This window comes from Vanessa atalanta, chromosome 25 (genome assembly GCF_905147765.1).
Source record: "Vanessa atalanta chromosome 25, ilVanAtal1.2, whole genome shotgun sequence".
In the NCBI taxonomy this organism is placed as follows: domain Eukaryota; kingdom Metazoa; phylum Arthropoda; class Insecta; order Lepidoptera; family Nymphalidae; genus Vanessa; species Vanessa atalanta.
In genome coordinates, this window is record NC_061895.1 from 8,597,506 (window position 1) to 8,625,267 (window position 27,762).

Genomic DNA, 27,762 nt, shown 5'->3' on the forward strand with positions numbered 1-27,762 from the left:
ATGGTACGTGATCGTCGACCACGTTCTGTCTCGAAGAGGTCGTCGGTGGCAGTGCTGAGCCGTTGGAAAACGATTTGGGGACGTAAATGAGGACGTAGACTTTGCGAGCCGCAATGAATTATTAGAAGTGGATCAAGCGAGATCTCGGTGTCCGGTCTCATCTGAGTAAGAGTTCGTCGAGATGTATTTGTTCAGAGAATGAGGCCTTATTAAAATATATCTGTTAATGAAAGTGTAAAATGAGAATATTTGTAAAGGAAGATACAGTTAGCGGTACGACACAAAATAATTACATTAAAATTAAGTTTAAAAAGTCGTTTCTCAATTAAAAGGCTCATTTCATCTCCACGGATCCCTCTAGCTCCATCTCCGCGGAGATCTCGCGAGAACCAGTTCCCAGTAAAGCGATGCGAGTAAGAGACGAGACGAGGTATCACAGGAGGCAGCTTCGAGCACTCGGCGCCGGCCACAGAACAGTTCCCGAGCGTCACCCACCACGCACACTGCTGCCCGTCGCCGACGTATTTGACTCACGCGTTAACTAGCTTCACGACGTAGATACTATTTTAACATTAACTTTAAGTTAAACATCTCATATCCTCGTACATATATTATTCATAATTATATCCGATCGACCGACGCGTCGGTCAGACTCTCGCCTCGGCCGACGGCGATCGCTCGATCTTCTCTAAATATAAACTCTGTAAATCTTAAACGTCTATGGAACTAAAATTACATTTTGTACCATAAATTGTTGTTAAAATTAAGCCAGTATCCCTGAGTACAGACGAGCGATACGAACACCGGACGGCGTCGCAGTCGGCGCCTCTACCCTAACTTACGATACACGACGCGCCGCTCCGGCTCCGGATAGACTATTATTTATTCGTATAGAGAAGTGATTTAAATATGTATTTTTTACTTTTTTCTATATTTTAACGTTATCGGACGTCACCAACTTATTCAACTCTATTTTAGGGGTCGAGGGAAAATGTACTGTAAATTAACCTAATCGGGGACCGTTTCGGACGGCACCGGCTCGGGACCGTCGCCGGGTTCGTCCGCCGAGTCGACTACGGCGATACGCCATACGCATCTCCGCCTTAACGCTCACGATGCCGTCGAAAAAATCTCGGAATGGGAGTTAAAACAACACGTATCGCGATCCTCTGAAGTCACAGATTAAAAAAACATACCGAAAATATAATCATCTCTACGGCCTCACGGAGCGAGTAACCTAGGCAACCTAGTACATAGTAGCTGCTACCGGGACAGAGTATCTATACAAAAACAATGATATATCTCTCTCGAGGTGTACTTCAAGTATCGTAACACGGTACTCAGTATTTCGATGATCGAGTACGACTATTGCTAAAATAAATATACATTTCATAAGTAATATTCACTGAGGAACGAAGGCGCGGGGGGCGCGGGGCGCGGGGTGCGGGGCGCCCCGGGCGACGCGCTATATTTACACCGCGCTATAACCTATATCGATGTGTGACGAGGTCGGCCAGCGGAGGCTGTACGAAGCGAAGCGCGGGAACTTAACGACGACGACCTTAGTGTATTAGTGACGTAAAGTGACGAGTCTGTCCCTAGACTGACTCGAGTCGTAGACGGCTACGTACCTACTTATCGTAAAACACTTAACGGCCTAGACCTTTTTTTGCTGTGGTTTTGTATATTTTTTTATTACTAATTCGAGAGGTGTACAAAAAGTCGAGACGAGTCCGCCTCGTCCGAGCGAGAAGCTGAAGACGGCGAAGTCTCGGGGAGTGATGCGACGATTCCGACGAGTAAACAAAATGCATTTCGTGAGGGGCCCGCACGCGCACACGCACGCACTCGCACACATATATATACACACGCACACTCGCCTGCCGCTCGCTTGCTCTGGAACTACTCACTGGTCCGCTAGCGGATCATTCCTGCGATCCGTCGATGAGATCTCAGAAATAACTCGCTAGGTCGTCCCTGACGATACATCTTAAAATCTAATTTCAGTAAGCGCTCCTAAGCCTAGGGTCCTCGGGCTACGCACGGTCGAGAGTTCCGAATGTGATGAAACCATTGAGCCGACTTATCGACTTGAAGGCGCGGCAGTTCCAGCGCCGGGGGTGCTTACAAGCGCCACTTAACCTACCCGACGGGGCAGCCGCGGGGCGCGCCAGCAGCTCCGGCCTCGCGTCGTCGGCGTTCGTCGCGTAGGAACGACTACTCGAAATTTTGAATTTCAAACAATTTTTTCCAAAATATTTATAGACATTTCCGTCTCTGGGAAGCGTTAATCGATTTCACGAGTCTAAATTCTCTCTAAGCCCGAGGTCGAGAGGCGTCGCCTGCGCGACCGCGGCTGCCCCGCTCGCCTACGAGTATATCACAGCAGTGCGCTACTTACCTAAAGATTCGATCGCGCCGCCCGCCGGGCCGGCCGGGGCGAGCGGCGCGGGAGTCACACGCTTGTAAGCACCCGGACGGAGCGACAGACGGACCGACTACTGAGCGGGCGAGGCGGTCGCGGCGGAGCTAGGGGCGGGGCCGGGGGGCCCGCGGGGCCCGCGGGCCGTACGTGTAGGGCAGGCTATGTACAGTGGGGTAGCGTCACTGCGGGACGCATCAAATCCGAGGCGCGCTGCCCGAGAACGCCTCCTGCGGGCAGAGGGACGCCACGGGAGCGTTAGTCTGAAACAGTATCTCAAGGTCACTTTCGGGGAACGACATGGCTGCCTGATTATATGTCACGTGAACAATTGGGTCTATGTAAGATGAAATTAAGAAAATACCACTAATTTATCGATCCAGTCGATTTGAACTTTACAGTCGAAAGCTTGATTTAAATGTCACATTAATTATTGTATAAAAAAAAAACTAGCAAGCTCCATGGAATCTCCCACGTGTCACATCACAGGTCGGGAGTGCGGCGGCTGCGGGACTCGAACCCGCCGCGCGTGTGTGTGTGTGGGTGCGTGTGCGTGTGCGTGCGTACGTACGTCGCGTGCGGGCTGCGCGCTGGCGGCGCGCGCGGCGGGCGGCGCGGCGCCGGGCTGCAACGTTACGGAGATGCGTGTTACTCGCGGCCTCTCGGGCACCCTTAGGTCTAAGGGCTGGGTAGGTCGGACATTCTACCGCCGAGCAGCGGTACTTAGGATTACTGTTTTACGATTCGAAGAAGAATTGAGCCACCGAGCCCCAGTGAGCGAGGTCGGTGGCGCACTGGCGATGGAAGGAATCGATAAAAATGCCGATGTCTACTGGCAGCGGTGACCGTTTACTACCAGGCGACCCATTTGGGATTCCTCCTGCCTACGCTATTAAAAAAAAGCCTCCTAAATAGGTCCAGTAGACTGTAGCTGTCCTGTGCAACTTTTCTCATTTTTAGTCTACTTTTAAAATATCTATAACATAATAAATATTTCTTCGTATATTCGGATTCCAATTCGACGAGTGAGTGAAAGAGTTCACTGTGAACGTTACGTAATACGTTCCTGTGATTACTGAATCCCGGGCACAGGGCACGTAACGTTTTTGGTGGCCGGTCGGTTTGGTGCTCGTCTGCCACTAGTTACATTTTCCTTAGTCTATTTCTACAATATGATTAGGATCACTAACGTATCGCCGCCACTAGGACGGCGAGCGGTCGCGGGTGGTCACCTGGTGGTGGTCGGCGGGCTCTGCGTGCGCGCGGTTCATCTTGTCGCAGTAGTCGGCGAGGATGTCCCGGAAGCGCGTCCAACACTTCTCGGGGACCGTGATGGCGGTGCGGAAGTTGCTCTTGACCTGCGGACCGACGCACTCGTCAACACAACATGTCGCGGTACACTAAGCACGTTAATCTTAACGTTAATCTTAAGCACGTTAATCTTAATGAGATTAGACGCGGCCAAGTGCCCCCCCCCCCTCCTCATGTGCTTGATTTGTGTCTGTAATATATCTGCGAGGGGAAGCATCGCTTGGAAACCTGAACGTATCAGATGATACTGCTGAGAGGATTGTAAAAAAATGCCAAGAAACGGTAAATACAGAATGTTGCAGCGCAGTGGGATAAATCTTCTTAGTCCATCGGTGGGATGTTCGAGGGCTGCTCACATTTTACCAAAATTATGAAGAAATAATGCGACGATCGAATTACGACCAAGTTATTTCGACACAAACTTTACTCAATACAAGAATAATCAAAAATAGTTTTATTTAGTGTGTGAGAATTACAATAATTCAATCACTCGCATCACATCATCGACGTAATAATTAATATATCATAAAAAAAAAACTAGAGAGTTCAAGCTAATAAAAATAAAATTGTACGCAACTATTTTTTAATTAACAAAAAAAGCGTTATCCGCTAATGACATTGAACTAATTTATTGCATTGAATAAATAATCACCGAATAAATGCACCATCTACTCGTATGTATATATTTTGGTTTTCCATCAATCCGGTCGCTATACCACAGTGTGCAGTTATCAAAGTTTTCGTATATATGACTGTTTGTGTCAAAATAAAGAGAAAAAAAATATGTCTTTTTTTTATGGCATTAGTTGGCGGACGAGCATATGGACCACCTGATAGTAAGTGGTCACCACCGCCCATAGACAAAGGCCCTGTAAGACATATTAACCTTCCTTACATCACCTATGCACCACCAATCTCGGGAACTAAGATGTTATGTCCCTTATGCCTGTGATTACACTGGCTCACTCACCCTTCTAGCCGAAACACAACAATACTGAGTACTGTTGTTTGGCGGTAGAATATCTGATGTGGTATGTGGGTGGTACTTACCCAGACGGGCTTGCACAAAGCCCTACCACCAAGTAAGATGTCTATCGTTTCGATCGATGAGAACATTGATCGTCTGCTTGAGGCGATCGAAGCGATCGTCGATATCACGGCACGCGACAAAAACAATGATTGATGGCATTTGACGCCCTGAGCACTGACTATTAATTACGTGCAGCGCTTTGTAAGGACGAGTTCACCCAGTGAGATAACAGACCTAGGATACTGACGAAAGGGTAACTCAACTGTTTTGTCTGTGCCTGTTATATGTGGGGGTAGGTACCGCTCACCACCTATATTCTGAGGCCAAATAGCGACACTTAGTATTGTTGTTACTTGTGACGTGACGTCAGACACAGAAGTATGGAAGAAGACATGCTGCGCCGACCACAAATAAAATTGGGTTAAGGGCGGAAGATGATGAGTATTGTTGTATCCCGGTTTGACGGGTGAGTGAGCCAGTATCACTGGTCACAAGGAACATCATAGTTCTCAAGGTAGGTGGTGTATTGACGATATAAGGGATGATTAATGAATGACCCATGCCTATGGCCGGTGGTGGTTGTATCATTAGGTGAATTATTTATTATTGGACCTACATTTTTTAAACTAAATAAATTATTAAACTTCTAAGTTATCATTACTTGTTTTTTGATAATTACAAATATAGTAGCGTACAAAATGTCAGTCGCATACACGTGTCGAATTTTTAATATTGTAGAAGGCAAACCATTTTATAAATATTCAACAAAAGTTCAAAAGGTAATTGTCTAAATCAACACAGAAACGAATTACAAGGAAAACGTTACGGTAACCAGATTAAATTTATCATAAAATAAAATCTAATTTTAAAAGAAATAAACTTTCAAACAAACATACAAACATCTTCGAATAATTCAAGATGGCAACTCAGATCATGCGGGGAGAACTAAAATGGTCACGAAATGGTTAACTGTAATGTCATGCAATAGTGAATGTTGTGGCGTATCACAATTACTTGCAACGATGGTACCACCTCGCTGACTTTCATGTAGATGCCACGGTTGTTCTGCCCGATGTCGAAGTAGAAGTTCTTGTTGTCGACGCGCAGGTGGCGCCCCTCGGGCAACTCGCCCTTGAATCTGATCAATACACACTCGTTTACACTCGCGATATACATTCAACGGGTCGACGTACAGACCGACAGATCTCATTAATATATTGAACGATCGCACTTCGCTGTTTCGGAAAATGTTTCCCAGCTGATTATAAAGGCCTTCCATGTCAATTGTTTAGTTTCTAAAAATATTTGCAATAATGTCTACCACTTATGTATATGTATAATTCATAATTAAGTTTTAGATATGACTTTGCTATCGAAAGCCGTGTAAGTTATTTTGTGTCGGATATAAAGACTTATTATCAGCAAATGCAGAGCGATGACATGATATAAAATAGTAAATAGTTATTTGTTTCTCGTCGTGTCTGCAGTGTGTGCGGTGTGGGGTTGAGAACAGAGGAAGCGGCCGTCATAGTCCCCGTGCAAAAGGAAAGATAAGGATACGGCACATGTACAGCGGAGCACAAGTGCCCCAGTGGGAACGGAAGCGAGTCGCTCGCGCAGGTGCGCGGCGAGGGTGAGCAATAATGTCGGACCCGCCGTCGTCGGTGCCGAAGTCGTCGAGCAGGTCGGTGAGCGCGTCGCGGAACTCGATCATGCCCTGCGCCGGCAGCGCCACCTGCGAGCGCGGCCCGCCGCGCGTGATGGTCTGCGACACGCGCAGGAAGCGCCCGCGGGAGTTCTCCTTCAGGTCCAGGTAGTACCGCCGGTTGTCCTGCGGGCGCCACGCGTTAAACGTGGAGATGGAATTTTTTTTTTGTTAACTCTTTCCCAATTCATAAGTCTTAACTTGCACCAAAAAATTGTCTGTTAGTACATATATACGCCTACATATCTTAATAATCTTGCAACATATTTAATACTAGTAACCATCCGACATTTTTAAATAGGAGGCTTTTTTAAATCGACTTATATTTTAGTGTTGATACAACTAGCTAGCGACCCGCACCGGTTTCGCACGGGAGCAAGGCTGGTACTGAATATGCTACAGTATGACTTTATATACAACGTTCACAGTTTTACAGTAACAAGACATCCGCTATGTCCCTGCGTTTTAAATCTGTAATATCTTCGAAAATATTCATTTAAATAACATGCTGTAAATGGCCATATAGATCTATATTAAAAGCACAATGTATTTAAGGTATTTCATTGGATAAGGATTAATGCTGTATAGCTTAATATCGCTTCGAAAATAATCCATTATTTCTCGTAAAAAGTAAAGGATAATAAATGGTTATTGTAGGTTATCCCTAAGAGATAGACATATACCATCGCGGACTTTTTTGTAGACCTTTTTAAGGTGTACAAAATATCTACAACACTGTAGATATTTTAACCTATCTCGTAGTGTTCACCTAGCGTTTGCAAAAAAAAGTGTTTATTTACGACATCACATTACAAACCTACAAAATGATTACTGTTTCTCTACTATATTGCGCATAAATAAATATATATAATCCTTCCTAACCTTTCCTTGAATCACTCTATCTATTAAAAGAAACGCATCGAACAACACAGGGACAGACAGCGGTAAGCGACCTTGCTTTATATATTGCTTGCTTGCTATCTATGTAATGATTAACGAAAACCAAGAATATTTAAAATCTTATGTCTCGACTATTTATCTCAACTCTTACCTTGAGCATCATCTCAGACTTGAGCTTGCCGTCGTCGGGCACGCTCTCGGGGTTGGGCGGCCCGAGTGACGAGTAGAAATCGCTGAAACTGGACAAGTGGTCGCGGAACTCCGCCGCCGTCGACATCGCCAGGAAGATCTGACTGCGGCGCCCGTCTGCGCCGATCTTCATTACAACAAAAAAATAATCAGTTATTGTAACATGACAATTTTTTCAACTACCTACACTTACATTATAAGCGCGATTATAGGTTTATGGATGAATATCAAACCGATTTGATTTGAAATCGTTTAAGTGCTGGAGACTGATTATATGCTTTTTATATTAGCAAATTTCAGCCGAAATTAATTCGCGAGCAAAAAGTTAGTAAATATTACTGTTATTATTTTGTATACCTATTTAATATTTAAATATCACTTTTGTTATTTTATGTTTAAGTATTTAAAGTAGCACAGAACACTGTTACAGTCCGCCACAGCATCTCAGGGTACTATGGAAAATCAGCGTTGGGTTTTGGAACCCAATTTGGAAGCTGAATGGTACACGCGATTGCTGACATTGCTTACCCAATAGATATATTTGTTTTTTTTTTTTCTTTTTTCTATTGCCGGTTCCTAAATAAACTTTTCCTTCTTTCTTTCTAAATAATATTTATATTATACACATAATTCGTCGTATACTGTAAAATGAAGGTACGGCTACGACACGGCACTCGACGCAAATACAAAGATCATATTTATTAACGATTACTGTCAAAACTACAGCATAAAATTTAACTAGTAATGTTGCAATTGTATACAATTTTACCAATCGTTGAAATAACATACAGTATGAATGTTATTAATGTTATCCAGATATTAAAATGCCGTGTTTAGTCAATTGCCAGAATTTCACACAACGTCACTGACCAATCACAATTAATTATAAATGCACTGGACACATTCAGTGATGAAATATAAACAGCCATAACTAAATTATCAATAGTGGCAACACTAGGCAATAAGCACATCGTGTTTTGATTGGTCGCCTATTTGTCAGTAGTACCTACATAATAGTGACATTAGAGAGGGTCACGATCAAACGGTTCCGCTAATTACAATAGTTAAATTGTTCAAAAACCCAAATTAAATTATGACTAATTGTGCCCTATAGTTTTACTCGCTTTGAATTTGTACGTAATATTGAAAAATAATAATAAAATAATTTAAAATGTTATAATATTATTGGAGGTGTAACAACTCCGATTAGGTATGTTGAAAAATGCAGAAAATAACCGACTTCCGATAGTACGAATTGTAGGTTCAAATAAATAAACAACTTTAACCTCGATTTGACATGACATCATTGGTCGAATCTAAAATAATCTACGGTATTCACTACGGGTCCGTGAAAAACTGTCGTTTTGAATCTCAGCAAAGTTGCAGTCGGTAATTTTAAATTAAAATTAAAGTGAATATAATTAGTGAAGTGGATTATTATAAATAAAAACACATATAATACAGCAGAGCTAGAAGAAAAACGTCAATCAAAGTAGCCTTTATTTTTGTCTCGCCTTTCTGCCATTAAAATAGACTATACATACAAACCAAAAACAAAAATAGTTGGTATAAATCCACAGACAGACATTTCAATTGTATTTATATGTACGGAGTATAGATTTCACTGACGTGAAGTTAAATCACAATGTAACGGAAATAGGTCAGTTATATTGTACGAAATTGAGACAATTGACTGAACTTGCAATTGCAATATCACTAAGTGGCCTCTTCTGTTTTGAGGAGGAGGTTTGAAGCTCCCGCCGCGCAGCTCCGACACGGGTCGATCCACATTTGACAGATTTTCACCTGACACAGGTTTCCTTACGACGTTATATTTCAACGCCGAACGAGATGAAGTATAACTACTACTAGCCCGAATGTTATCAAAATCAAAATATACTTTATTCAAGTAGACTTCTACATGCTCTTTTAAATCGCCATTTTACAAACTATATTTAGTGAAGCTACCAACGGTTCGGAATGTAGATTCTACCGAGAAGAACCGGCAAGAAACTCCGTAGTTACTCTTTTTCAAAATTTAAAATCTTAAGCTAATCTATAATCTCTAACTATTGGGCTACTAATGTAATATCCCCGTTAAATTTGAATCCTGCGACGCATTAGTAGCCTCCTGCCAACCGTGTAACACTAACAAATTATTTACTCGATGCGAGGCAAAGTGTGCATTTCCACCCCGTGTAGGTACCACGAATGGCAAATTGTATTTGTTACGGATGGTTATTCTCACAGCGTAGATGTCTATTGGCAACGGTGACACTTTCCATCAGATGGTCCATTAGCCACGCCTAGTTATTATAATTAATTTAAAAAAACACCGACTGAGCGTAAAACAGATAACGAACGATTATGACATTGTACCGACCGTTTAGTTATCTGGATATCGTTGCATCAATGTGCGTTATCTTTTACGTAACATCAGTTGCAAACTTCGTAAATTGATATGACTGTAATATAAATTAAGACCAACCTGTTATAAGAGACTATTTTTAATTTAGATCTTCTTTATAGCAACACATACGAGACGCGGACGAGCAGTCATAACTAGTTTCTGAGAACTTTTTTTTAATAAATTGTGAAATTGTTGATGCTGATTTCCATTTCACAATATACCGTCAACGCCGTGATGTAAATCAAAATGTCTACGGAGCTCTGCAGCAGTTTTTCATTTCTCGACGTTACAAAAGAATAAAACAACAATGGCGTTCCTCCAATTTCCTGCATACCAGGACCATAGTCTCTGCTTACTATGTTCTTTTATTGGCAAAAAAGTTATTAAGTATTTACACACAGTATTATATTATGGAAATAGGAAGTGAAAAAATGCCAAAATAACAATGCCTCATTTTCACGGTTGGGCTAAGAGGGCTCATCTTCTTGGAGGATATACCAACATGCGGGTTGGTAAAAAATCATGTGTAAGATTTACATCCGACATACAGGTGTCCTGAAATGTTTCTCTTCAACGCCGAGCACGAGATAACTTATAATAATCAATTGGACTAGAACTCGCGTCCTTCGGTTGAGCTTCACATTTCTATTCAATCGGATACATCGACTAGATAAACGCAATGTTTACAAGACTCAACGATAAATTATTTGAATTATATTTAATACCGTTCTATTTGTTATTGACTTTATATGTAATGATAATAAAAAAAAATAAGTCTCTAAGACTAACGAGCGATCGAAGCTTACTGTATATTTTTAAGGAGATTAAAAAATGTATTTTGATTTTTTATCCGCTGGACAGATCTAAACTTCTACAACAAATATAGTCTTCAATCAGATCATGGTCAATTCAAAAACGTCGCGCGAAGCGAAAATCACGAAAAATATTACAAAAAACAGAACCTAATTTTACTTTTACTGTTTAATAGACTACTTGTTGGAACGTCACCGCCACACATGTAGTCACTATTACTGTAGAAGTATTAACTAATTCATACACCGTTAATGTGCATTCAACCTTAGAGCCTAAGATACATGTCCCTTGTGCCGCACGAGCACACGAGGACGCGAGTCATCCGCTGTTAAGTGATTACCGCCGCCCATGAACATTTGCAGCAACAAGGGAATACGTTCCCCGTTTTTAAGGAAATTTAACTGCCCGTTGCCCCTAATAGCCTCATATAATATAAGTGTATAGCACAAAAACGCAGCCGAATCTGCCCTAAAGTCAGAATACTTATAACCGAAACCGAACCGAAGAATGCGGATTAAATGCAGGAACAGCACCACTTCCTATTCGTGTACTTAATTTGTGTTTTATAATTGATTTCACCAGCGAGCGAAGGCGAGGAAAAACATAGTCAGGAAACCTGCATTTTTCGGAAGAAATTATGTAGTGTTGAAGTAACGTAACGAAATAATCACAAAACCCTCTCCTCAAGAGAAACTACTTTTGCCCAGCAGTGGGACATTTATAAGCTGTTGTTTCTCTTACTTTACAAAAAAGAAAATGAATCAGAAAAATATATGCTAATATGCCAATAAAGACCTCTTCTATAGGGTATGGAATATTCTAATACAAAAATACTATATATAGTAATAATAATGATATTATGACGATTATTTTCAATTAAAACCTTATTCAATACCTCTAGCTAGCAAAACGGCAAAAAAAACCAAAGACTTGTCGCGGAGCTTGCAACAACACAAAATAATTTCGTTCGGACAAATTAAAATAACGTCATAGAAAGAGAAGCCCATGACCGCATTCTCACTTAAATTTGTTAAAAGCGATCAATTTAAAAATTATAGCGCACGATCTTTATAAAATTGCGACACCGAAACCTCCAAGGCCTTCTGCTAATATACTTTAAAATTTTATGCAACTTTAAAATTAATGTGTGTAAGTCCACGATACAGATTATATATATGTATGTACGGAGCGGTTGTCGATTTATAAATTTCCAGAGTTATTTGATGACTAGTCATCGCCCGCAGCATCACTCTTGTTTTAGAGTTTTGGTCGTCAGGTGTTAGGTAGAAAAAAAATAGTCTACACTTTCCTTGGGGTTCAAGCTTAACTCAGACCAAATTTTATCAAAATCCCTATAGTGGTTTGGCCGTGAAAGCGTAACAGACAGAGTTACTTTCGAATTTACAATAAAATTTGCTACATTATTGTGCCCCGAAGAGCTCATAAACAAGTTGGATCTCACTTCGGTCGTGGGATTACCGTCTCATCGGATTAACAAAACAGAGGAATAGAGAGTCCACATTATTTGGCACAGTCCGCTAGTATTCATGATCAGCCATGACCGAAATTGAACCGAGACTCGTTTTGCATACAAGTAATAAACAATACGCAGATTGAATTTAAAACTTTAATAGAATTCACATTTGCTAACGTTTAGGTACTTCAGAAAAAACTCTACGAGATAATGTCAAATGGATACTGTTATCACATACATCCGACGTGAAAAATTACAACTAAAATGTACCATAATAATACGACGATAGAAGGATTAGTTTTAAAGTTATTAATCCAAAGTCCAACTGTATTGTTTTTGCATATGTTACGTAGTTATAATGTGCCGTGTGATTTCCGGCGGAATAGAATAGAGCCGTATCATCTCGAAACGTGGGTCTAGTACGAGACAAGTAAGGTTTTAGTGGAAAACCAACCAATTTTAACAAAAAACAGCCAAACCCAAAAAGCATTTCTATCATGCTGTATACTTATTGTATTTATTTTTGCGTATATTGTTTGTTACCTTAAATGTAGTTTAAAAAATTTAGATGAGAAGTCGTACTTCTAAATAAACTGTTATACATATGAATACAAAATATTACAATTAAATAATACTATCATACCAGTAACTTACCTCTGCAACTTTGATAAACCGTCCGCGACGATTCTGCTTCACGTCGAGATAAAATCTCTTTGACTGTATCTGCAACATTTTTGTCGCCAACTCCTGCTCCTGTGGCTGTTGACCTGAACACAAAAATAAATGTTTTTCTTGTCATATGTATATATATTAGAAAAGTACTATTAATTTTCGTTTTCAATAATTTACTAATATTCGTTCAGACTCCAGTTAAGCGTACTGTGTCTAAAGAGGGAACACTTAACTCAAGGTAGTAGGATCTAACTTTCGACTTTCTTTTGTGCCGTATGCAATTGAACTATTCAGGGTAAATTAAATTTGAAATTCACATAACACAGCTCATATCATTTAAGACACTTTGCGGATCTTTGGACCTGATACCGGTCTGGCTCTTGTCTTGCCTCAAAGTAATCGTTCAACATATACCTTAATTATTGATTCAGTCAACAGATCTTCTAAACTTAAGTGATACTTGAATTTATTATGAATTACACAATATTGCTATTACTTGGTACCGAACACTCTAAGTTTGATTGATGAAAATAGTAAGCCTTCAAAATAACGTAATCCAAGGAAGCTAGTTTAGCGTAAATGTTGTTTTAGTCTCGACCAAACCAATCTGCAAAAACAGGATCAAGAATATCCTTACCCGTCTCAAAAAACTTAGGAAATGTGCTAATTGACACATTGTTGGACTCAATACCGAAACTGTAGATTCAGCTAAGTACTTGCTTTTACGATTCGTAAGATTTTCGTAAGATATTATATTAATTTTATATGCGTTTTAATAACTCAACTTACAGCGCTGACCGAGTATAGATTTTGTTATTTGATAGTAACCATATTGTGAATATGAGTCTTTTTGCCATGACATAACCTAGCAGATCCTACCTAGTTTTGCATACTAGCCACGACTAGTATGCAAAGCAAGATATGGTTAGGTAGGATTTAGGCTTAACAAGCCTTTTTGGAGACCAATGAGACCGCATTGGTTATATCGACATAGATAGCTACGCCACTGCATACTTGCTATGAACATGATCTCAATCGGCCAAGTCATTAATAAGTTATACGACCAAAAACAGGCGAACCAAATTTATATACAGAAATCAATTTCATAATCGACGAAAAACTTTAATAAAAACTACCAACCTAACAAATCTTTAAATCATTTAGGAAAAAAAAAACCAAATAATTCGGCAAAAAATATTTCCTAATAAGAACATTGTGAAAACTTGAAGGCCAATTTAATTTGATATGTCGAAATAACGTAATTAATTTCATATTTGACAATCACGTATACACGTGACAGCTGATAGTTTACATTTATTTTGCGAGAACTAATTAACATTAGATAATTAGGCTTAGGATTATGTGATTTTTGTCAACTGATTTATGACTCGTAGTTTGCACCATTGCTTTTCAAGAAACATTTCTCAGTAAATTAAAGCATTTCTGTTGAGTGTCTATCGCCTGCTATTCTTAGGTCCGAGTTGTTCTTTGCGTTCCGATCGTACATTTTTGGCAATAGTTTTTTTTACAATCATCAAATAATGATATACCTTCTCAGGGTCTTTGGCCTAAAGTTCGTTAACGTTCGTATTTATTTATAATTTAAACTATTATCTTGATGTTAAAATTCGCGATCGAGTTATTTCGTGGAAACCTGTTACATATTTAAAAGCCAATGGGGATATCTTAATATTTATCAAAGGTACAAATTAAAATGGTTTTAATGTTAAATTTGATACGCAGACATTACACATCGATGGGAATGAATAATTGAATTTGTAATGTAATAATAATTAGTTATAGGGCTATGTTTGTATGTAGGGTCATTGTTATTAACACAGGCTTTTACTTATCTATTGTAAATTTTTTTCTGTTTCCACAAACGTGAAATAAAATCAAATCAAAATATACTTTATACAAGTAGGCTTTTACTTTTGAATCGTCATTTAACAAACTATTTAAAGTAAAGCTACCACCGGTTTGGAATATAGATTCTACCGAGAATAAACGGCAAGAAATTCAGTAGTTATTCTTTTTCAACATCTAAAAATACAATCATGTTAGTTAAATACAATTATATATGTATGTTATATCTCGTGCCTGGAAGTCAACAAGCATTAAATCCAAGCCTTTTTATCATATACTATATAAATGTCGAGGCATTTGTTTTTCACTTATGAAATCGTCTATTTAATTTATAAAGTCTTATCGTTAGTCGATCACCCGAAGCGAGCAAGTGATGTTGAAACTGGAGTAGCCGTAATTAGAAATCGCGATCGATTACACGGCATTACAATGCATTACAGACAGACACGCGCCGCTGCCTCCCTTGCCCACATCTACTAATTCCAAGGCGTCGTCATTCATTACACTACTCCCTGGTAGCATTCGTTACATGACGATTTATCGATTCAATTTGCCTCTTTTTGTATTTGCATTGATTTGTCTAGTCATGTTGACAAAACACACCTTTTAATCCATAAAACTAACATGCATTAAAAGCCTACCATCAGTATATGATTAATTGTAGTTTCAAAGTAATCAGTTTCAGTAAAAATGAAACGCCCCTAACAGACTATAAAATTACCGAATGGCTTAGCGTTACTAACGTCTTTATGACGTCCATTAGAAGACGATCACTATACAGCATAATGTTATGCCTGACGTGTTTACGAAAATTGATTGATAAATATGTGGAAGTTTTTGAATTTTTTCGGTCATGCATCCATCAGTCATCATTTAAGTATATTAATCATTCCTTACGTCGCAAAAACCAACCTTGGAAGCTATGATGTTACGTCCCTTGTGCCTGTATTTACAATAGCTCATTCGCCGTTCAAATCGGAACACAACAAGACTAAATGTAAGTATAGCAATACTTATCGAACAGCAGTTTGATCGCAGAATATCTGATGAGTGGGTGGTATCTACCCAGACGGGCTTACACAAAGCCAGCTACCGCCAAATAAAAAGTTACCAAATCGAATCTTGCTAGTTCTAAATTTTAGCTAATACGTTTTATGGATATGAAAATCTTCTTTTAACAATCTGTCGCCCTACGGTACTTTATACAAGGTTTATTTTTATGATCTTCTGTCTTATCTCGAGTGACGTTTATTCACTCTAAAATTGGAAGGACGATCAGTTGTAAGAAGCGAATAATGATGATATAATTCCAACAGTCACGTGACCGACTGCATGCGCGTGTGACGGACGCCTATGACCACTAACCATTAAATGATCCATATATTTGTGTCTTGTCATTTTCCTTTTAAACTTTCGGTAACATCTTTCCCTGACCGCTCGGTCATGATTCCTAAAGAAAACCATATTTAATACATCACTCTATTCGAGTCTGCCCGCTGGAGTTCACGCTACAAAACGCTTTTAAATAAAGTTCCAACACGCTTCGGAATAAATGTGCCGCACCTTTATTGCTATTTCATTCAAAGTATTTTCCAATATATTTTTAATATACTTTAATCAAAACAAAACATAAAAACACTAATATGCGGCCACTATGGATTAAAATTCACAAAAAAATGCAAATGAATATTACTACCTACTAATTTATCTTATTGTTTTTTTCAATTAGACAAGAAATTGCGCTCCGATGGCATGAACAAAGAAGTATACACAAATTTGATAGGTACACGATAGACATCTTTGCCTCTAGCCGTTATTGATAAATATTTTACCGTTTTTGCTGAATTTAAAGGCCTCCATATAACTCAATTAAGTTGCGTCACTTCCTGTTCTGAATGAATATTAATAAAATATTTCGAGTTTCTAATTTATTTACTTTATGTATGATCTTAATGAGCCAATTCATTACTAATACTCAACATTAGTAGCAATTTCATAATCGTAATTGCTTTTATTTATAAAAAAAATATTTAATATGTTTGTATAATAATATTTAGTGTTTAATTAATGAGCGTAGAATTTAAAATTTTATCGAGGATTATTAATATCAAATTAATGTGTATGACATGTATGTTGTTGTTTTTTCTTAATATTTACTTTAAAGTCAAGATATTATCTAGCATTTTGCTTGTTTTCTCAAAAAAAATGCCTTGCGTTTAAGCACAAGTGATAAGATCAGGGAGCAAACCTCTTATAAATACAACAATAATCCAAAAACTCCTGTTCGCTTGCTACACAGACTTTTGTATAAAACTAACTTATTTGTTGTTTGCGGTTGCTTGTAATATTAACGATTACGTCATACCGAGCCAGGTGCCTTAAAGGTACCAAAAGACACTTTATTCAAGTAGGCTTTTGCAAGCTCTTTTAAATCGTCATTTTACAGAATTGTATTAAATATAAAACTACGACCCGTTCGAAATGTAGATTCTACTCAGAAGAATCGACAGGAAATTCAGTAGTTACTCTTTTCCAACATTCGCAGTACAAAGGTATGTCTATTAAATACGATTAAAGATATCTTGCCTGAAACTCAACAAGTATTAGCTCCACGCTTTTTTGTCATATATAATCTTGTGTATAACATGCCTTATTTATTAAAATATGATTTGGATTTATGAATCGGTCTGCACATCTATTGTACGAGCTAATTTGCAATTGTATCCCTACTTTAAATTAATATGTATAATATACTGAGTGGGCTCAAAGACAAGATTTTTTTGTATTATTGAAGATTTGAGTAAAATCTTCAATAATACAAAAAATTGGAATGTCCTAAAGTACACGACTCAAAACGATCATTGAATTTGCTCAATACAATTTAGAACATTTTTTTATATTTCATTTTACATTAAATTAAATTTTGTTAAGTACATAAATGATCTCCATTGAATTATCTTTATATATGTAAACGACTTTGATACTTAGCATGACACAGTCTTGCATTAATTCCATTATAGGAGAAAGTCGAGTAAAATCTCTTATATCCTTTTTGGAGCAAATCAAATCATTTTGTATTCTCCTACGCAAATTATATTTCATTAACGAGAAAAATAACTTACATTTTTAGCCGGTATTTTTTATAAAACATTACAGACAAGAACCTATCGAAAAAAAAATACGTGCAAAAATTAATTTATACATCAACACTACTAACAATCATTCCTTACTTAAAAAAATTTAACATTGATCGAATTGAAACAAACTTAAAAAAATCGTTATTTTAAAACATCGAACAATATATAAAAACGTTTTACCTTGTGATTGTTTGTTTATAAATTGACGTAATTCGAAGAAATCGCGACACCGGTAACTGGTCATAGAAAAATCAACAATTATTATAAAAATCCATCGTACTTACCGGAGTCAAAATTATTCCCACCCGCGTCCATGCCTTGACCATGATATTCTGGAAAAAATATGCAAATAATAAATAAACAATAAACACACACACATATATACTAAGCAGGTTTAAATAAAACGATTGTAGCTTTTATGTACAAACATAATTTAATAAAATATATTAGGTATAACACACATAAATCTTAAACTTAACATTCAATAGATCTGTAGTCAATTCCTTTTTAGATTGTAATGACTACATCAGTAGTTTGTCGACTAATATGTTTGGTCTTGTATCTTGCATTAAAATATCATAGCTGCATTGGTTTCTTCAACTTTTCAGTAAATACTGACTGCTAACCGTTACTGCTCAATATAGCGCAGTTAGTAAATCAAGCAATATCTATATCATATGCTTGCGATTCGAATTTACTGGAAACATAACCATAACACTTACTACATTAAAAGTCTTCAAGCAATGAAAGTAAGTCTCTTTCATCTTGTTATACAAGATGAAAGAGGTCATTGCAATATTGCGGATCATTTTCTATACAAAAAGCAGTATAAAATATTCAGCCAATCTCACGTGTGGTGGACAGTGTGTGACCAGAGTGAAAGAAAGATTATATGTGAGAAATATTTCTTTGTAAACCCGACAACAGAATAAGCGTGATTTGAGATGAACGCAGAATGTCAACTGCAGGCTCTGAAATTGAAATCGGAGCAGATGAAGCAGCATTATAAAAGATGAATAAGTAAATTATAACAATAAAATCTTTAAGTTTTATTTTGCTTGGTTTAATTCACACATGGTTCAGATGATAGATAACAAATTAGTGAAGTGTATGTAACAGAAGTCTATCAATGAGGACGTCTGTTTCAGTTTCATATTGACAATATCTTGCACAGAAAAAAAGGCTGACAGCCTTTAACATAATCTTTTATATTTACCTTACAAACTTTATGTATCGCTACAAAGTCTTAGTGAGCGCACGGTATCGACCCCTTCCGACCGAGGCTTTAGTCAGTATAGAGTAGAAAGTAGTAAGACATTACCCTCTAATGTTAGATTACATGTAGAAAATGTAAATTTTACATCAAGTAAAGTTGTCTGTAACGAATAGATAAAAAAAAACATGGCAAATTTTCGTAACGCTCGCACGCAAAGCGATGCACCCGATTGAGACCCGCTGGCCGCGTGTGCAGCTCTGCCCTGCTTAACTTACATTATACCCAAGCACGCGAGGCTATTTGTTCGCTTTGTTAGATAAACTGGACAACATAAATAATAACACTACAAAAGCACTGATAGACACTATTATTATGTCTGAACCAAGTAATAAATAAGGCATTGTTTAATGACACTCGCATACATTAACGATCTCATAATTTTACATCTTATCTTATGAAATCTTTAAAAGCAATCTACAAATTAATTAGAGACTATGATTTCTATTATGAATCTGATTACCGTCGTTCGTATTTTATTTTTTTGCGTTTAGCTATTAAAAGCTAAGCCAAAAGTTCATTTTTACCAAATAAGTGTCGTTCGATTGTAACGACATTCCAAGCGACGACAGAAACATCAATTATTGGCTGCCTCGCTTTCTATTAGCTAGACATAAGGCTGGATATCCTGGGTTCAAACTCCAGGTTGGGCCGATAAGTTATTAAGATTTTCTGACAAAAACATCTCAATAACAGCCCGAAGTCTGGTTGTTCGAGTTGGAAGAATGCACAATGTTGTACACAGCGTAGGGAAATATGTAAAGCCGTTAGTTTTCACCTTAACTCTTTCCGATAGCATGGGACTCTTGTCGGATTTGCAGTCCCATTCCAACCCGTGTTCACGCCCACACTAGTGCACTTGATATGACCTACGGAGTTAGCTCGTCCCTCTCGACATTGTCCGCTGTAGATAAATTCCGTCAGAAGGACATCATCATACTTTTGTGAAAAACGTTTTGGCATTCGTCAAATATTAATGGTATTTTGTTTTCTTGCCAAACGTCTAATAAATGAATATGCTATCTGATTTGCCAATTTTCGACACACTCCACCCCCAAATAAGCAATTGTTGATTTTAGATTACTTAAAATAATCATCTTACGAATTTTATTTCGAATTACTTTATCTTTCGTGCATTTTTATCAAAAGTTAATAAATTAAAGTAACCTGGTTAATCAAAATCACTGTTCATTATATATAACATATTTTGTCATTAGTTTACTAAGAAATACCATCGCTATTTCTGTCTCTATTGCGTGTGTATACAGCTCATAATGCCTACATGCATGCGAAATAGTTAAAAGAAATACTTGCTGTACAGGGAAAAGTTCTGACTCTTTGTAGAGTTATCGGTAAATACGAAGACATCTTGGCATACCTGTGCAAATTAAGCAAAACCGCCTAGTCAAGTGCCTGCATTAAAGATATTATAAATATATTATATAATATAATTGAATACAATCGGGCTATACGGCACACACACTTCAGTTCGAATCGGAGCAATAGTTGGAGTGTGACCGTACACGGACGAATGCTTCTACTCGAATTGCACGCGACAAGGACAGTATACAAAGCGGCTAAGGTACACCTCAACTGATATAGTCAGCCAATTGTCTCGAGCTCAACTGTCCAATGAACTAAGAAATACAACTTGACTGGCTGATATCATAAGGTAATATTTAATCGCCTTCCCAGAATAAATCTTTACGCGTCAATTAATAATAGCCGTAATCTGCATAATAAAAAAGAAAGTATTTGTTAAAAAGCAGACACGTTTAATACACTCCCTTACATCATCGTAATCTGTCGAAGCGGCACCAGGACCATATCAGGACAACCAGGTCAATGGAGGAGTTTGACTCACAGGAGAATAAATAATGAATCGTTAAGACAATAGCAATGTAATACGTTACGCAGAAGCATTCCAAGTGTTTCACAGTATCGGTTGTGGTTGGCAATCGGTTTTAATATTTCAAGTTTTTGTATCGATTATTTTCTTGCACAATGTTTTACACGTATTACGTTCTTGTGGCGCGAACAAGTTGTCTGTTCAGTTTTCTGAAGCTACTATGTATTTTCCATGTCAGACTAACTTTTCACTTATGATAAGGTCCGTGATGCCGCCTATCGCATAACTGTTCCGTTCTATATATTTTTATGATAAATTTCGATGAATACGCCCAAATCTTTTGATGTGCGTCATGCTCACCTAAATCCCAAAATGTGTCTATTAAAAGAATTACAATTCTAGGTCAGCGACGTAAAGCTAGGCATGTAGTATAAGAACACTTATAGTGAATGTGGAACTATCTCTTCCAAGAATATAATTTTTCGAGGCCAAACGAGCTTATTATTATATGACGCTTATAAATAACTGATTTCATTTTAACATAATGTTATGAGGTATAAACGTTTACATGGAAAACTTTTATACCATTATATATTGCAGGAAAACTGTTTGACATCCCGCGCTACAAAGCTTGCGAAGAAAAAGGAAAACGAGTACGTTTCACGGACTTATAGTTTTAATTACTTCAATATAACGTAGGAACAGTTGTAAAGCAAGTAGGTAACAAAAGCACGTTATGAGAATCATCACCGAACATATAGAAGATTGACCGTTACATCCAATTAGTGTGAGCTACGCTCAACGTGAGGAGCGGGCCGGCCAAATATTTGAAGGCGTTTACAACAGATAACGCAACACAAATAGCTATAATACAAGCGTAATAACCAAAAAAGATTGTCTAATATTTGCAAGCGCGTAGAATGGTAAATAAATCGACTGAGGTGGACTGAGAGTCAGATTGCGTCGTTATGTAAGTGGTTCAAGGCTGGTCATTGGCAGCAGACATAATTCTGCCACAGACACAAGCCAGACGCGCAAAAAAAGTGAAACCATAATTTTTTTCTTGAGAAATCACCACCTCAGCTCGTTCCGCGCTCGCGAAGGGACCGTTCTCATTGAACGAATTTTATTATTATGTCGACGTCTCTCCTTGATTAATTACTTGAAGCACGAACAAAATGACGTCATTTAGGTATCGCCTATTTTTAATGAAATCCGGCTAATTATATTAAATAAGTGAATACTTATTCTTTTTCATATTGCCTTAAATAACCAATAGCTATAAAGGTTTCGTCGATATGTATTTAATAATTTTAAAGTGGGTACTGGACAAGTATATCAAATAACAAGGAAACGAAAAGTGTATAAAGTGTTACAAAGCTCAGACTTAAACAAAGGACAGGATTAAATACTAATATAAAAGGCTCCTTATAGAATGACAGTCATGTTAATACACCATGACGCAATGGGTGGAGCGAGTTCGCGCTTCGTGAATAGTTCCGTTTCACAATAGCCAGCCGATGTGTTACAAACCAAATGGCAATAGAAGGATTTGAAAGTCAATAGATTAACAAAAAATATTTGTACATACATATTTAATTACGTTATACAAAAAACATTGTTCTATAGGTCAAAAATTACGAGTCCATTACGAAAATATTTTAAATTTACAGTAACGTATCATTGCGATTTAGATACGTAAACTTCGAAATGGCCAACATTTCGTTTTAATTTAATAACCACTAAACCTTTACCACTATAAAAACTTTCACGCAGGTGTAAAACACAGATGAACAAAGAGTTACTTGGAACTGAACGAGGAAAAGTATACGCGATGCCTACGGAACAAAGAAACATTCATTTCTGTATTAATTGTTAATGTATGAATATAATTTGAATAATAATTCTAAATCCATTTTCCATAGTTGTCTTTGTGAGGAAAGTCTAATCGTTATTATTGAATATTTAAAATTTATTGATCCCAGCACGTGCAATAAATTCGCTTACAAAGAAGCTAGCATAGTGTGATCATTTTCATTATAATTCCTGTATGATATTAACCAATATGGAAGAGTTATTAAGATTGTTTTAGGCAAAACTTATCTTAGAAGACGAGTTGCTTTAAAACTAAGATACAAACAGTATTGCAGAAAAAAAATCATCATCATACAATTGATGACCTAATATAAAAAAACCGGAATTTTCCAGACGATAAAAAAATTCAAGATGGAATTGTCTCTAATATAGAATTCACGAACGTAAACCAACTTTACACCTAAATGCGAACATCGGAAACAAATGTATGTATGTGTGTGCGGTATTTGCCTAGCAACAGTTCTAGTAAAAGAGTTCTTTCTTCTGATAGATTATCTTGCGTAATGTTAATTCTTGTGTTGCCATATTTAGTTTCTTAAAGTTAATGAACCATTGCAATCGATCCTGTCAAGTATAATTAGGTAATCCGTCAGTCTGCTTGTTAATTATAGGCTGGTAAATGCAAACAAATATACTCACTAAATCTATACACATAAAGCTGAAGAGTCGTTAAAACAATTCAATCTCAAAAACGACAAGTTCTATATGAACATTTTTAATAAATCGTTTTAAGAGTAAGGCAACCGTGTAAAGTTATGAAAGATAAAACGATTTTTTTACAAAAATAAAAGGACATCTTGGCCTTGTGTAGGGCTTTGTGCAAGTCAAGCAAGTTTGGGTAGGAACCACCCGCTCATTAGATATTTTACCGGCAAACAGCAATGATCCAGTGTAACTACTGGTACAAGGGACATAACATCTTAGTTCCCTCGGCTACTGGCGCAGTTGCGATGAAAGTAATGGTTTATATTTCTTACAGCGCGAATGTTATGAGCAGTGGCCAAAAAAATAATGAATTTCTAAATATTTTTGGTAGGTCTTTGTCCACACTCCTCTAAATGGGTTACTCATATAGCCCACCTTGTCTGCCTTGCCTTCCTTAAACAATTGAAATAGAAGCAGTAAATATTATGCAAGCTAAATCTATAATATTACAAATGCGAAAGTAACTCTGTCTATCTGTTTCACGGCCAAACCACTGAAGCGAAATTGATGAAATTTAGTTTGAAGCAAGATTGAACTTTTTTTATGCCTAATACCTGACGATCAACCCGTAAAACGCGAGCGAAACCGCGGACGACAACTAGTAGTTGTATTAATAATGTTTATTTTTGTTGTGTTCTGTTGCTTAGCCTAACTCTGTAAAGAATAATTAGAACATTGTGCCACTGTACGTCTGTTGTATTTTAAATAACAATTTATCAGATAAGATTCTATCGATACCATATCAATGTATGACTTCAATTGCAGAACTTGGTTATGAAATTCAAGTATTTCAAATCAAAGAGAGAGCAGCATTGCATTAATTTTTTGGATGTCAAAAATACCATGCGCAAACCTAAGAACTAGGAGACAAAAAATATGTGGCATTTAGGTTACAATCAAGAACATTTGGATGTTTTCTGGACCCTTTTGAATAGGAACTTTTGGACCCTGCACACAAGCTTATAGTTGTTCCTTGTAGTATAGGTATATGCATTACAATTTTTAGAATAGTGTTTAATTTATATGGTTAAATCAATGATTTTTAACTTAGAAAAATAACACTAACTAGTATATACTAGCATCATGAATGATTTTAATTAACTGTTTAAAAACCAATATGAATAAATTCACAACTAACTTTTACAAGTTGTGAAACAAAATATTACATGTTTCATTCTTCTAGTATTTTCTTATTACTGTGAGAGGACCTTTTTTAACTGACTTTTAAACCAGTTTAACAAAGAGGATTGAGTTGAAATTTTGTTATCTTTTGACAACACAATACAATCTAGTTTCCTTATGAAATTTTACCAGTTTTTGTACATAGATAGATAGTATGGCTTGTTTTATATTTATATTATAATCTAATTTTGGTTCACATATAAACTGTTATCTTTAGTTATTTTTTGCATGAATAACATTTTAAGTGGTGTATATGGTATATTATCAACACTTTATGGTATATCGAATGCCTATGACAATACTACTCTCCGTTGGGAACACCTTCCTCTCATTAATGAGTATATATAAGTCCTTAATATATTATTATTTATATTCAGTTCAGATTGTTGATTTTTAAAGTCGCAATACTGTAAGTTTTTGTAACATTGATAAAAAAATAATTTTAGGATTACGGCCATTGGGTCCGATGAAAGTTAGTGGTCATAGACATTGGTGCTGTAAGAAATATTATCTATTCCTCATATCACCAGTGCGCCACCAACCTTGGTAACTAAGATGTTATGTAGATAAATCACATCAGTTAAATTTTCAATTATAAGAAACTGGTATGATATTGATTACCAATAAGGATGCTATCTAATGTTATGAGATATATATGAATGAATGATTGAATTAAAAAAGTTTACATGCTACATATACAATACCATCATATTTATATTTAAAAAACATTATATTTACCATTTAACTTTTTTCTTATAAGTAAGCTGACTCCATCTGACATTTTAAAGTAAAAGTTGTTAGGTCAGTAGACCATTCTGTATTCATAGGTACATAGTTTATTTTATACTTCCTCTAAAATTGTCAAATCTATTAATTGTAAAGAATGTGACAACTGAGCTGACTAACAAAAGAACTTAAGACTTTCAAGGAAATATTTATTTATTGTTATGCAATTGTATTAAATTATTCCGAGGTAAGCAAATTGAGTTTTCTAAAGGTCTTTCTTGCCTTTCAAAATATATATTCAAACATGTCATTTACTCGGAATAAAATGCAACAGGATGTCTTATTATTCTTCTAGTATTCAGACTCGATGCTTCAGTGAAGATTGAATCAACTTCGGTCTATATGATTGTATTGTATATAAAATATTTTCAATATAAGGTTTATAAAGCATGAATTACAGCAGAACTATAAGAGGCTGTGAGACAGTGTGAGATAAAATAGTTAAATTTTAATATTTAAATAAAAGAAATGTCAAAGGCTTTGTTAAATGGCTTCAGTGAATATCATTTTATAGCACTAGTTTCTCTTCATATGAATAAAATGAGTTAGTTCTATTTGAATGGAATCATTCTTCTGTAATATTTACCACAATGTGTGTATTCTGGAAATGGCCCGTTCCATTATAGAAAACACTTTTTCTCAGCCAACCACTGCACTTACAGACAACTGCAAAACAATCTTGAAAAATACTGTGTAGTATTTGAATTCTTGCACAAATTACTTCACAGGTAAATATACAAATAGAACATTTACACAATGAATCCCATAGTGCCTCATAATTAACTTTCAAAAAGATATATTACTTTTTTATGACAATGCTTCAATTCTCCTTTCAAGTAGCAGGTTTGTCAAGTGTAAAATCTTGTTAAACTGTCACATTTAATGTTGCAAAATCTAATCAATATGATGTTGGTGACCAAAAGCACTGCAGAGATTAATTTACTGTCCAATGTAATTCCTTTGTTCCAAATATTGAATGGTTAAATTACAATATGGTATATAAAGATTTGTAATCACTGCATTGAACATCACTGTCACTAGCACACAAAGCACTGAACACTTTACCTCACACTAATCACACTGTCACTTGAAGTAGGAACAAAGAAACACAACACAGGTAATCTTGTAAAGCTTTTCAAAATTAAGTTTGAGCCACAGGAGTATCGGAGACCATGCAGCGGAGACATAGATACGAATAGCAGGGCAGTGGATTTATATGGGAGCTTTCCCTGCGGGAGCGCGGCCACTGACCTGCCATGGTGCTGGCGCGTCAGCTGACGGTGACGCGGCGGAGTCGCCGCTTCGGGCGCGCAGTGCAAGCGCGCTGGCGCCTCCGCCGAGCCGAGCTGCCGCCCTTGCACCTTCGCCGCCACCAGACACCGGCCCGCCCGCCGACGAGAGGTCGCAGACAAAAAAATCGATAGGTCGTCAACCTCCGCCGGCGCTAGCACCGAGCCGGGCGGGCCGCCGCGCCGTCGCCCGCCACCGTACCGATATCCCGCACCAGAAACCCACCGAGGCCTCAACGCCCGAGAAATAACAGACCCGAATTCGCCATTTTGAAACGGGAACAATGAGATATTTACTTTCGAACGTTACGACGACTCGAAATGTCGTTCAGGACGATAAACGGAAACGGCGCGAAACGAAACGCGATTTAGACGCTACACCGCTGTAAATAAATACGTACTCTGACTAGAAATCCCCTCGTCACCGCTGCCGATATCCGACATCTCAATCCACACCGAAATCTACAGGCAATCCACCGATCTTTTCGGAACCTCTTGGACAAGTCAAATTGTCTATGGTTTCGAAGCCATCAAACTTAGGTTCTTTATGATGTACATATTATGAAATAATAAAAAAAAAACTGTGTCATGAAAATGTTATTTGAGTCGATGAGAAAATATTAAATGAAGAAGAATACGTAAAAAAAGACGATATTTTTTATTTGTAGCCACATATATATTAATTGATTAAAATTTTCCAAAAAAGAAAAATAATGTATCGAACAAATCTTGACACTAAAAGAACCTAACTACTTTGTCGTCAAGCAGATTTTTGTATATAAACATAGTAAAATATATGTCTACAATGCCAGCTGTGGCAAATAAATAAGGCTACCTAGGTCAACTTAGATTTTAATGGACTTGTAATTTTTTT

General features: G+C 37.2%; 1 protein-coding gene across 5 annotated transcripts; it reads right to left on the bottom strand.

Moving 5' to 3' along the window:
• Positions 1 to 315: 315 nt before the first annotated feature.
• On the bottom strand, positions 316 to 27,385 carry LOC125073804 (transcriptional activator protein Pur-alpha). 5 transcript variants are annotated; one of them, XR_007120069.1, is made up of 10 exons: positions 27,290 to 27,385; positions 18,214 to 18,261; positions 12,909 to 13,021; positions 7,520 to 7,684; positions 6,416 to 6,594; positions 5,778 to 5,901; positions 3,655 to 3,780; positions 2,994 to 3,047; positions 2,402 to 2,685; positions 316 to 1,931 (listed from the first exon to the last, which is right to left on the bottom strand). XR_007120069.1 is itself a non-coding variant. In XM_047684860.1 (9 exons), exons 1-9 carry the CDS (start codon positions 27,330 to 27,332, stop codon positions 2,620 to 2,622), a joined length of 900 nt encoding a protein of 299 aa, XP_047540816.1. In that variant the 5' UTR covers positions 27,333 to 27,385; the 3' UTR covers positions 316 to 2,619. The 5 variants fall into 5 exon arrangements, 4 of the variants coding, with proteins under 4 accessions (XP_047540816.1, XP_047540817.1, XP_047540814.1 ...); XM_047684860.1 differs by having other exon boundaries at positions 316 to 2,685; positions 5,796 to 5,901; XM_047684861.1 differs by having other exon boundaries at positions 316 to 2,652.
• Positions 27,386 to 27,762: the final 377 nt, after the last annotated feature.

What these genes read in the sequence shown, in the direction of transcription:
- LOC125073804 (XM_047684858.1), bottom strand. Translation starts at nt 27,332, where the DNA reads ATGTCGGATATCGGCAGCGGTGACGAGGGGATTTCTAGTCAGA. An exon ending in GGTTTATCAAAGTTGCAGAG is followed by an intron (nt 7,685 to 12,908) that starts GTAAGTTACTGG and finishes GTTGTAATGAAG; the next exon opens with ATCGGCGCAGACGGGCGCCG. An exon ending in AGCCCGCCGACCACCACCAG is followed by an intron (nt 3,048 to 3,654) that starts GTGACCACCCGC and finishes GTAACGTTGCAG; the next exon opens with CCCGGCGCCGCGCCGCCCGC.